Here is a 13269-nt window from a genome sequence, read left to right as displayed (position 1 = left end):
CTCAAACTCGAGATCGGCGCGCAGACGAAAACTCGAACCGCGAGACCAAAACAACAATGGCGGATCTGCCTGACGAAAAGTTTGGAGTGCGGTAAATCTTTGTTAAAAAATGATAATGACAATTTCGTGTCAAAAAAGTTTTGACACAATGCGTCCCCAGCAAAAATAATGCGTCTAGGACACAGGGACGTGGGCAAACAAGAACACTGCTTACAGAGTAAGTGGAATGCTGTCTGTCACAATAAACTCCTGGTTACAGATGCCGAAGATTTTGCTCTATGGCTTTCCCACTCCCAAATATGATTCACTCGCTGCTCCCATATGTCGTCTGCTGCCAATTCCACTGATTTATTCATGCTATTTGAGTATAGTTTACACAAATGATAAATCTTGCATTATTACCAGAGGATTGTGGTTTGTTTTCCTCTCTCTGACATTTTTGGCACAGTTAATCAAATGCATTGCCATTTATAATGCTTTCAGTACTCACAGTATGATGCTGACTTGAAATAGAAAGAGCAATAAGTAGGCTATTGTTTACCACTAAAGCATATTGAATTCCGGTTCCCTACCGTTCAAAATACCAATTAATTTTCATAGAGTCTCTCAACACCAACTCAACTGATCTGACTTCAGAACCCACCGTTCCGCCCAAGTGACAAGCTGTGACCCAAATCAAGAAAACATTTCCATATCTCCAATAAATTGTGCAGTTTAAAGCTTAGATAGTAGAATATATTCACCTTTTTCCCAAAAGAAAATGGTCAATAACATTATTTCTATGAGCACACAGTACGGATAAGTGACAGCCCATAAGTGCTTTAAAATAGCCAAATACTAAAACAATAATAATAATAATAAACTATAGTTGTTCTTATCCTCAGCATTATTTGGCCCTCGACCAACTGAAAACAGGTCTGAGAACCAGTTGAGAACCACTGCTCTACATTCTAAAAACGTCCATCCATCCATTATCTGCACCGCTTATCCTCAGTAGGGTCACGGGGGTGCTGGAGCCCATCCCAGCTATCCTCGGGCAGTGGGCAGGGGACTCCCTGAACTGGTTGCCAGCCAGTCGCTAGTCACACAGAAACAGACAATTCATTCGCTCATTCACACCTAGAGACAATTTGGACCTTCCAATTAACCTGACATGCATGTTCTTGGAGGAAATCCAAGCAAGCACGGGGAGAACATGCAAACTCCACACAGGAAGGTTCGATCTTACGACCTCAGAACTGTGCCGCACATGCGCATACCAGTCAGCCTCCGTGCCGCCCACTCTAAAAGCAGTTGTGTCCTGGTTGCCATGGTGCCCAATTGGTCCCTGCCATGTGGCGCCAGGTTCTATCACGGTTGCCACGGCGCCCAATTGTCCCCGCCCATTGACACCAGCTGAAACGCATTGACAGATTGCTCCTGGGAGTACTTAAACGCGGTCCTTTGAGACGTTAGTTGTCAGAGCGTCTGCGTAACTCCTGTTAAATGCCTAGGTCTGTGAATTTGCCTGTGTTTGATCCTGTTTTATTTTCGGCCTGATCTGTTTGATTTTGACAACTCTTTTGTTCGGATTTCAATCCACTTCCGTGACCATCGATCCCCGGATCGAGTGTGCGCACATTCCTCCTCTCCCTAATAAACTGTGAGTATGTTACGCTATTGGGTTCTCATTCCTATTTCCTGCCCTGGTTCGTGATAAGTTGGTCTTTTTTGTAAATATGCAAGAAAATATTCTCATATAGAACTAACCTCATCCATCCATTATCTGCACCGCTTATCCTCAGTAGGGTCCCGGGGGTGCTGGACCCCATCCCAGTTATCTTGGGGCAGTGGGCAGGGGACACCCTGAACTGGTTGCCAGACAGTCGCAGGGCACACAGGGACAGACGATTCACTCGCTCATTCACACCCAGGGACAATTTGGACCAACCATTTAACCTGAAATGCATGTTTTTGGAATGTGTGAAGAAACGGGAGTACCTGGAGGAAACCCTCGCAAGCACAGGGAGAACATGCAAACCCCGCATAGGAAGGTTGGATGCTGAATTTGATCCCATGATCTCAGAACTGTGGTAATCACTGTGCTGCTAACCTCAATATATAATAAAATTGTTCGAAATGCACAACAAAAGGGATTCATTTAAAATACACCGCTCACCCATCAAAAACATCAAAAAAAAGGGCCCTGACAAAAATGTACACACCTTTATCAAAATGTAATGTTTATGTAGCAAAAAAAATCTATTTTCCTTTTCACACAACTGCCTCACCAATTGGTTATTTTGTTAAGGACAACCCAAACAATTGGGTCTTTCTATGTAAAATGACCCAGAAAAAGGGGATCAATTGGATCCCATGTTTGACCCGAGTGTTTTTAGAGTGTAGCGTTTCAATCAAATGTGTGCCTCCGTCATTCGTTTTTGTTAAAAATAACACCTTCCGAAATTAGTTCAGGTTGTTGTAAGAAAATGCGGTATTTTTTTGTTTGGAACCCGAGTAAAAGGGTGCTTTTGTGTAAAACTGAACGGGAAAAAAGGTCTCAAATAGATTTAAGTCGTGTTTTTAGAGTTTAGTGTGTCAATTCAATTTGATCTTCTATCACCCACAGGTCAAAAACAGATGGCGACCATTCAAATTGTCATATTTTTGGATGCTCCATCTACGTCGATGTGTTGTAATCAAACTTCAAGGATTTTAGATTGCTGTTCTGTAACATGCCTGATTTAAAATTGGTCCACTGAAGGACCCGTAGTTGGACAAAAATGCTCCAGATGCGAGAAACAAAACTGGACATTAAATTAGTACTTGCAAAAACTGGAGAAAAGCCCAGAAATTTACAAACGGCGAAAAATATTATGCCGATCTGGCGAATATTGAAACTTGTATTTCAGAACGACATACCTGCCAACCTCCACGGCTCCATGCCCATACAAACTGTCGTATTTTCCCTTACAAAATACAAAATAATCTTAGACCATATTTTTTTCTGGAATGATGCATGATGGGAAATCCCCAGGCGGCAGATGCATGCGCACAGTAGCATCAAACCGCTCGCTTCGTTTGAAAGAAAAAAACTATACCGAGATAGAGGCTACCGCGGCGAACTCGTTTGACTTGATTGATTTGCCATTTCGTGATAGTCGGTACCGTATGGTAGCCATAATTGACAAATTTGCGTTTTTCCAAACAGATTTTCGGCAGTAGCTCAGGAGGTAGAGCGCTCGTCTTGGGATCAAGGGATCCCAGTTCGAATCCTGGCTCGTCTGTGTTACATGTCGAAGTGTCCTTGGGTAAGACACTGAACCCCTAATACCCCCAATAAGCAGGTTAGCGCCTTACATGGCTGCAAGACCGCTATTTGGAAATGTGGAGCACATTGTAAAGCACTTTGGGAAGTCATTGACTTGAAAAGCGCTATATAAAATGCATATCATTTCATTTCATTTCATTTCATTACATCATACTCGTCTTAAAATGCTTAAAAACGTACTTTGTACGGCAAAAACATACAGGTTGAAAGGTATCGAATGAATAAAAATAGGTAAAGAGCGCCATTTTTATGTTGAAAATGAGTGTAAGACAATGTTAGCACTTAAAAAGCTGCAAACAACAAAGAAGCAACCTTCAATAACTTTCTTGTAGAATGTTCCGATGTTCCGTATTTATGTAGCACTATTCAAGTCACTGAAGACCTCCCAAAGTGCTTTACAATGTGCTTCACACTTACCCATTCATGCACACCAATAGTGCCATCAGCCATGCAAGGCAACCTACTATCAGGGGCATCAGTGTCTTGCCCAAGGACACTTCGACATATAGCAGCAACTGGGAATCGAACCTGTGACCTCTAGACCCCAAGATGAAAAATTGCTCACCGATGCTGGGTCATTGTGATTTCCTAATAGTTATTTATTTGATGTAATGTGTAATAACATAGTAATAACATGATGAGTTGTAATTTTAGAAATGCATAATAAATTGGGTGCCCTTTTCGCTAATTAGTAACAAATAATAGCTCTCAGTTTGAAAATGATTGTAGACCCCGGTCTTAAATTGTTTAAATGAAGATAGAAAGCCTCCCAAACTGTCAAAAACAGAACGGAAACAGGACCCACTTGCGTGACATTTACCACAAGTTTTATTGAAAGAGAGAGGAAGGGCTGCGCCCACTATCCGGTGCTGGGCCCGGGAAGCAAGTCGCTCTCCTACTCCGATTGGGATCTGAACACAAAAGTGGATCTTCCGTAGCGAGCTATGGCGGTGTCAGGGACAGGGAAAAAAACGTCGATTGCCGGGACTGTCGCGGTTGCCATGGTGCCCAATTGGTTCCAGCTGTGTGGCGCCAGGTTCTGTCACGGTTGCCACGGCGCCCAATTGGCCTTGCCCATGGACACCGGCTGAAACGCGTTGACGGATTGCTCCTTAGAAGTACTCAAACGCTGTCCTTCAAACCGTTTGTTGTGAAACTCTGTGTGAAATGCCTAATTTTGTGAATTTGCCTGTGTTTGATCCTGTTTTATTTTCAGTCTGATCTGTTTGATTTTGACCACTCTTTTGTTCAGATTTCAATCCACTTCCGCGACCATTAATCCCCGGATCGAGTGTGCGTGCATTCCTCCTCTCCCTAATAAACTGTGAGTATGTTACGCTTTTGGGTTCTCATTCCTGTTTCCTGCCCTTGTTCGTGACAGGGACAGGGGAGCAAAAACATGGTCGGGGACAGAAACGGACAAACAGGAGCATATAACGAGACAGGCGTGAGTCAGGGTCAAAAAAAGCTTGCCTAGTATACACGGAGATTCACAGACGGACTGACCACAGAGGATTGACAGGAGGGTTCAAATAGTGACAGGGAGCCAATCAGAACCGACGGTGGTTGGCGCCAAATGAGCAGGCACAAGTGAATCACATCGATAATAATGACTGTCAGGGTTTCAATGTAAATCTCTTGAATTTCTGTCTCAAGGTAATTAGTTTGTTTTTATATTACTAAATATAAAAAACAATGTTTCTCATACACACACACACATAAAGTAACGTTTCAATAATGAGTGTAATTATATCTCTTACGTTTATCAATCTTGTATTCTTTTATTTTGAAGTCATGTTCTTGTGTTCACTGATCTCTCTGACGCAAAATAAACGTCTCTCTCTCTCTCTCTCTGTGGAGTTCGACCAGGTCGGACGTGAGTTCTTTTCTCTGCCGTTATAATGTAGAATTAAACTATATACATGTATTTTATCTGTGCAAATATAGCCATCAGTCTTAATAATGTTCATCTCTCACAATGACACAAATTCCTTTCGTACATTTTTTTACCTTTTCTTTAGAAATCCACGTGACAAGGAAGATCCTTACTACACATATTGTGTGTGCGATGAGAAATTAGGTGTTTAAAATGTAATCAAATTGCATGTGTCTACAGAAAATGAGGACAACAGGGGGATTTAAACAAATTAAGACTGTACTGAGATTGATGGTGAGGTAGAGCCTTGCACTAAAGTCTTCCATCTCTCTACCTGGGTCGATTGAGTGAGTTTGCTTTGTGGAATGTGATGCAAAAGCAGCCAAAATTCTTAAACTTGACAGCAAGATATCTCTGTGAGGCAACCATCATCCACCCCTACAGTGTACGTTTTATAATCTAAGGACCCCATCGGCGAAGGGCCACCGAGAGTCTTGAGTTTGCGAATGTGATAGTGAGGTGTTGGATGAGATCTTTTGTGCAGGGAAGTTTGTGCACTTTTCATTTGTGGGGGTGTGGCCTGAAGCAACAGTATGTAATAATATCATTCTTAGGAAGGTTGTCTGTTATTTATGCAATTCGCAAGGGTGGACGAGAATAATTGAAGAATTTGTGAGCAGGAACGTACACAAGAAAGATTGTATAAACAATGTGATTGTGGTTGATCTTTTTCTCCCATGCTCTTTTTCTTTTGTTTCCTATTCTTTCTCCCTCTCTTTTTTTTCTTTTATTCACTCTCTCTCATTCTTTCTTTCTCCCTTTTTTGCTCACTCTTTTACTTTCTCGCTCACTCTTTTTTGTTGTTATTTCTCTTTCTCTCTATCTTTCTATTTTTATTTCCTTCTTTTTATTTTTCTCTCTTTCCTTTGCTCTCCTTTCTCTCTTTCTTTCTTTTTGTCTTTCTTTCTTTTTCTCTCTCTTTCTTGTGCTCTCATTTATCTCTCTCTTTCTTTAACTATCCTGCACTCTGTTTCTACCTTTACCATTTTATTTATTTTTCTTTCTTTATCTTTCTTTTCTTCTTTTGTTCTCTCCGTCTCTTCCTTACTTATTTATTTATTATTTATCTTTCTTTCTTTTTTCTGTCTTTCCTTCTTTTTTCTATGTTCTACCTTTCTTTCTTTCCTCCTTTATATCTTTCTTTCCTTCTTTCTTTCTTTCTTTCTTTCTGTTTCTTTCTTTCTTTCTTTCTTTCTATCTTTCTTTATTCATTCCTGTATTCCTTCTTTTTTTCTTTCTTTCTTTCATCTGGTGTTCTGTATAAGCTTCAGGGCTCCATTTTTGCTGTCTTTTATCAAGCGCTGGTGTTCCAGTTGAAACTAAACTAACTTAAATTAACTCGCTCAAATCTGCGGCCTGGGAAGTGAAAACTCAGTGTTTACTAACTTGGGCTTTTTAAATTCAGGAGATGGATTAAGTGCTTGTTGATCCTCTTTAGTGAAATGAAACCCCAAAACTTGTTTGCAACAACTCTTATGATCTAAACAAAAATGATCTATTTTATTACTAAGGAAAGTGAAGTGGAAAAATATTACAAATGGAAACCAACCACATTTATACATTATGATTGTCAAATTTGTCACACACAATGTCGCACTCAAGGGCATTTCCTGCTAATTTCATATGTTGGGGTGTTTCTCACAAAAGTGTATTCGACTTTGACTGTAATTTTGATATCAAAAATAAACTGTAGTACATTGCAACTTACTTTAAATTTAGTTTGAATCACCACCAGACAAAGGAACTCTGTTCAAACAAGACCTCCTGTACTCTTCTTGAAAGTAGTTCTCTTTCAACTTGGATTAATATTCCTTCCAGCATAAACCCGTCACTGTTCATCACTTACTTGCCCAATTTAAAATGTCTGACTCCTGCCCTTACGCTTCAGCAGGGGCAAATTATGCCCAACAGATAACTAAACATTGCAGAGCTTCACTGATAGAACTGCTAACCCCAAATAGTTAATTACCCCCCAAAAAAGCCCAAAAGCGCTGTGTGTTTATAAGTTATTGACCGTTGAAATTCCACACCGATCATCAACCATGACTAACAGGCTTATATGGATTTACCATTCTGTTGCTATAGAGATCAAAGTGATGTGTGAGAAATGACTGTGTTTACTCTGCAGAGACGAAAACATCATCATTATCGCCAAAACGGTATTCCGGAACGTCTTTCTTCTTTCCTGCTAATAAAAAATAAAAATTTGCTCTTATGGAACATTGCAGATTCTCAAGGTCAGACTGACATCCTCAGACCTCATCTTTATGGAACCAAAATCTTGGGATGTGACTCTGTTTTTCCCTTGTTTGGTCGTCTGTTGACAGTAAAATGCTTGTTCATTTTACAGGATAAGTTTGTAGAGTAATTTAGGATGCATCGTGAGAAAAGTAAAAATCTTCCGCTTTGTGACTGTGTTAGTGAAACTCTTTAATTGGCTTTCTTTATAATTTCTCTGGCTTTTTCCTAAGGGCTTTGATCCTTAAAAAACGTTAAGAGAAACTCCAGCCTTTTCATTGCCCCACTTCCCAAAGATTCTTTTCATTTGTAATTGGAGACCTGTAAAGCAAAATGAAAGCAAACCTTCTAAGAAGGCTGTAACAAATCTGCTCCAAATTTGTAGGGTAAGTACACGTAAAAAATATCTTTATGAGCCACGTCATCGTACAAGCATGCATTGTTTTCGCATTTACCTTTTTGATAAAGGATCATATAATTTACGTATCTCCCCGAAATCGACAAAGTACAACACTTTTACGCTCGAAAAGCGCACTCCACTTAAACTTCCCGTCTTTTTGCAAGATTTTCGCAAAATATAGACTGACAATATATATGAATGGATTCAACTGTGGTGTCATCTATGTATTGGTGGATATAAGTGTGAAATTCTCCCTGTGGAGGTAGTAAATAAAGTGTAAATGTCACAGATAAATCACCAATACATATGAGACTTGTTTATTGAGTAAACCAGAGTTTTCCGTGTATGATCCGTCTCTGTATTACAAGTCTAGAGTGAGTTGCAAAATATCAAAATATCCTGGTTGAGGGAAAATGCAAGTGTGCAGTATTGCGAGCAGGTAAGTGCCAGGGGCTGTGTCCCATATCAATATAAATATACCACTTATAATTTGACTCCCTCTCGCAGTTACTTATTTAAAAACAAGGTGGAAGCAAAGTTATTTTTTAACAATGTAACAAAATACTGCAAACGGTGATGGTCGGACCCCTTAGGCACTAGTGTCGTGGGGGAACCATTTCCTGTGGTTTGTCTGGGGCAAGTGCAGCATGGTGGCTCCCATACCAATGTATTTACCTTTAGTGCAGACAGCACAGGGCAAAGAAGTACAGGTGAGTGTGTCCTGTCCTGTATATAGCTTTGCCTAGTCCTACCGCTCACCCAATCAAGTTGCTCTATGTGCTATGCAAGAGCTTCTGGGTAAATCGTTTGTTTTGAGTTAACGTTTTTTCTGTGAGTTTTCAGTATAAATTGTCTCAACAGTGAACCAAAATAGTTTAATGAGCTTCCATAGAAAAGGATTATTTAACAGTTTACAACCAAAACACGGTCTGCTGGTATGACACACTGACTGTAAACGGTATTTAAAATTATATCCTATATATACTATATATACCTTCATACTATACCAATATGTGTTGTATGGTTGTTAATTTTTAGAAATGTACTTATTAGTAGTTGGGGAAACAGATTTACCATAAAAATCAAGGGAATAGTGTAATTACCTGAAACAATGAAAAATGAAAAAAATGACACTGCTACTGTTGGATTTGTGATTGGATCAGCAATGTCAAAGTCAAGTATAACCACAGCACTTTGGTTTTTGCTGACAACCATTGATTTTTTTCCCCTTTTATATTTAGAAGACTTACACTGTCATACATGCTGCAGACTTAGAATGATAATTGTGAATTCGATACAATCTTCTGAAATAACAAATGCAGACATGGGACCAAGTCACACATGTGCAAGTCTCAAGTAAGTCTCAAGTCTTCACCTTCAAGTCCCAAGTAAGTCCCAAGTATTTTTTTCTTGGGCAAGTCAAGTCACAAGTCAAGTCCCGAGTCTTAGATTGCCAAGTCCAAGTCAAGTCACAAGTCATAAAAACAGCGACTCGAGTCGACTCGAGTCCAAGTCACTAAGTCTCAAGTCCCCATGTCTGAACAAATGTGGACAATTTTCCTTTCCTATTCATTTTATTGTATTTATACATACCAGGGATTGCCAATTCTCTTGAACCTGAAAGCTACTATTTTGTTACCAATTAGCGCAAAGGGCTACCAGTTTGAAATGCATTTCTAAAATAGCATCTTATGTTATTACTATGTTGATATGATGTAATTATTCTTATTAAAAGGATATAATTATTAGAAGTAAGATTAGATTAAGCACAGGCAAGCACTGAAATATTGCTTGTAAAGACACTGATCATGATTTGCCAGTTAGAAATAACATTTCCTAGAAAATCACTATGACACATCACTGGTGAGCTATTTTCAGAACCAGTGCAGGGGCCACTCAGGTGCTCTTAGGGGCTACTTGCTATCCATATGGGCACTATGTTGGAGACCCCTGTTATAATACTATATGTATTATATACTGTGTTTTTTTATGTGAAAAACACTGGTCACGTGGAAGGTCACTATTTATTTTGAAGTATTTGCCTGCGTACAGTTTTTCAAAATATATTTTCTACAGCATAATAAGCTAAAAAGTCACAGTGTTCTTTAGTGGAGAGATACAGTAATTTGCCCCACAGTAGGTCCTTGGGGGTTGTTTGGTACTACTTGTTACTTAAATTACAAAAAAGTTGAAAAAAAGATTAAATTGATATTTGTTGTCATACGTATCCACACCACATTTAAGCAGAATTAGTTAGAAGTTACACATTTAGTCGTTGATAGGTGATGGTAAAGGTCCTGCTCTTCTACCCTTTTGGGGAGTTTTTTTCCCCCCTAAATAATTGTTTAACATTATAAGGATGTCACTAATAACTGGCAGCATCTTTCAGACAAGTTGCACTAGTATAGACAAGTGCAATTAAAATTGTTTATTTCCTATTTGATTTACTATATAATAAGGTCAAGTCTAGTCATGTTTATTTGCAGGGTTGGGTAGGGTTACTTTAACTTGATTACTTTCAATTACTTTTGGATTACTCCAATACCAATTATGCTAATAAAAGACAAAAGAAACTAAATATGAATAAAATTATGACTCACAACACGTGGTAAGCTTTCTCTCCTGGCTTTGAGCTCTTTGATCTCCGGCAAAACTAACATAAAATGCGACAGAAACAAAATGAAAATAAATCCAAACAGCTTGCCAACATCATTTTTGCCGTTCCATGTATTCCGTTACTCCCCAAGCCTGCACAAAATGTAGTCATTTTATTCATATTTGTTTTATTTTGTCTTTTATTGGCATATTTGGCATTGGAGTAATCCAAAAGTAATTGAAAGTAATCAAGTTAAAGTAACCCTACCCAACCCTGTTTATTTGTATAGCTCTTAATCACAGAGTCTAAAAGGGCTGAACAGACCACAGATTATTGCAAACCAAAGACTATTATTACACCATCCCTGATATAAAACCAACATGAGGGCAAGGAAAAACTCAAAAACCTCAGCATGAGGACAATAAGGAAACCTTGAGTTGAAGTTTTGAAATCAGTTTTACTTTTAATCCACTGTCCCCTCTACATCCCCCTACTAACTGACGTTACATCAAAGGTAAATAACACACCATTTGTTCTTTTCATGTAATTATATTTATAATGTTTTTTAATCATGGTCCATGGTCCAAAAAATGTTGTGTGTTTTTTTGCTATTTTCTTTTCCCCTTTTATTTTCTTTGTTATTGTATGTGTTTGTATTGCTGTCACCCCTCTTGAGGGATATGACCAAGGTAGATAGATAGATAGATTTAATTATATAATCTAACCTTGGTACCCCCGCTACGAAATGGAATTTCAAAACCCAGGGTCTCTAACTGTAGTAAAGTTATTCCCAGTATCGCAGTTTAGTTAAAGCAGCTTCACTTAGCCGCAATTTACAAAGACAGCGATCGGCAAAGAAAAACGAGTGCGTGTGTCCCGTCCTGTGTAGAGCTTCACCTATTCCTACCGTTTACCCAATGAAGTTACTCTATGTGCTTTGCAAGACACATAGGATCGTCTTGCCTATGTTCTCATAAACTCACAAATGAACAAAAACGCTACATGTTTCTTACCTTTGTGTGAAAGACGTATTCTGGGATAAACACTGCTAACTGTGTCAACTGTGCTTGGAGCCAAAGTCAATATCATCAGCACCAAAAAGCTGGTCCTCAAGCGGTCCTCCATCCTCTTAGAAACGAGCTCCACATTCATCTACCTAAAAAAAAGCCTGCAAGGGACGATTAACCCAAGCATCAGTGGAAAGACTTTCCCCCCTCCAGAATAAAGCGATTAATATGTGATCTTGGCGAAAACTAGACAAAATGAGTCTCCCTCAAGAAATCGGTCCATTTAAGGATCATCATCACAGCTTGCTTCCTCAGTCTTTTTGCTCCGTAATTGCAGTCTGCAGTCTGCTGGCTGCATCCACCCACAAGCTTGGTGGACAGCGCTGAGTCTTTTATTCTCACTTGTTCTCAGTAAGCAGGAAGATGAGATGTCCAGTTTCTGCCTTCACACCGCAGTGCCCACTGTTCTCCATATGTTGGTCCTTCTGTTGGCGTTTAAGGATTTTGTTCTCTTTTTGATTGCAAAGGGAGGTTAGAAGAAAAATATCTGAAGGAATTCTACACAGGTGATCAATAATATCACTGTGCATTTAGTCTCTCTAAGCTGGCTACTGCGTCAATTCCAACTGAGTCTTTTTTGGAGTCAGTCGATCTCTGCAAGGGAACCCGAGCAGGAGAGGGAGGAGCAGGCAGCCTCACGCTTGGCATGCGCTTACTATTTACTACACACGAAAGTGAAGCGAAGAATCTGTACAGCTGGCCTCAAACAGGAAGGGAGGAGCCTTAGATCTCACCTCCAAAGTGACTCACTTAAGATGATTGCTAGCGGGACGACCGATTTGGCCGCCTTCCATTTTATAACGTCTGCTTTGCGTTTCCGTGTTGTGCCTATAAATCTTTTGGATCCTAGCTCCAATTGATTAAAAAAGACAACTTGATGGCATTTTGAACAACTGTGATTTATTATACAAAACCCCCGGTTTCTTCAAGGTTTTTCCAAATTTATCAGTCCATTCATTATCAACACCGCTTATCCTCACTAGGGTTGCAGGGGTGCTGGAGCCCATCCCAGCTATCTTCGGGGCAATGGGCAGGGGACATCCTAAATTGGTTGACAGCCAATCAGAAGGCACAAAGAGACAGACAACTTACTCGCTCATACACTCCTTGAGACAATTCTGACCAGCCAATTAACCTGACATGCATGTTTTTGGAATGTGGGAGGAAACCATAGTGCCTAGAGACAAGCCCCGCAAGCACGGGGACACCATGCAAACTCCGCTCAGGAAGGCTGGTAGCTGGATTTGATCCCATGACCTCAGAACTTTACCGCTGATGCCCAAACCACTCATCTACCGTGCTGCCCTTTTTCAAATTTAATTTGAGCGAATTTAAAAATGTACCACCCATTTGCTGACATTTGCTGATTCTCTCCATGACAGAAAAACTCACTCCTATGTAAAAAGAAGGGGGTAAATGCAGGAGCTCAAGTGCCACCTAGTTTCAATTTGTGCTCGCAGGTGCCTCAATGGATTAACTCTAATGTAATCATTATTAAATCAATATTAAAAATCTTAGGAAACTCTTTAATTCCAAACCTAAGATAGAGAAATTTGTCAAATGACCCAGTTTATTTTGTAGATTACCATTTTTATAGTAATAGACAACGGTTACAAAAAGTATCCAGACACCTTGACATTTTTTGCTCCCTGAGTCACTGAAGTCATTAGCTAAAAAAGGAAATATTTTTTTTATTTCACATAAAAAAATAAACTCAGAACC

General features: G+C 39.5%; 1 protein-coding gene across 2 annotated transcripts in view; it reads right to left on the bottom strand.

The window, feature by feature from the left end:
- Positions 1–12178, bottom strand: part of sema3e (sema domain, immunoglobulin domain (Ig), short basic domain, secreted, (semaphorin) 3E) — a 69422-nt gene extending 57244 nt beyond the window's left edge. For both annotated transcript variants that reach the window (XM_088339831.1, XM_088339832.1), the window contains exon 1: positions 11494–12178. In XM_088339831.1, the coding sequence (XP_088195957.1) occupies positions 11494–11632 (139 nt within the window). In that variant the 5' untranslated portion in view covers positions 11633–12178. The remainder of the gene's footprint in view (positions 1–11493) is intronic.
- Between the last annotated feature and the right edge of the window lie 1091 nt (positions 12179–13269).

This window comes from Urocampus carinirostris, chromosome 7 (genome assembly GCF_059441175.1).
Source record: "Urocampus carinirostris isolate Australia breed hairy pipefish chromosome 7, RoL_Ucar_1.0, whole genome shotgun sequence".
In the NCBI taxonomy this organism is placed as follows: Eukaryota; Metazoa; Chordata; class Actinopteri; order Syngnathiformes; family Syngnathidae; genus Urocampus; species Urocampus carinirostris.
The sequence above is the reverse complement of the archived record's forward strand: the minus strand, read 5'-3'. Positions and strand labels throughout refer to the sequence as shown.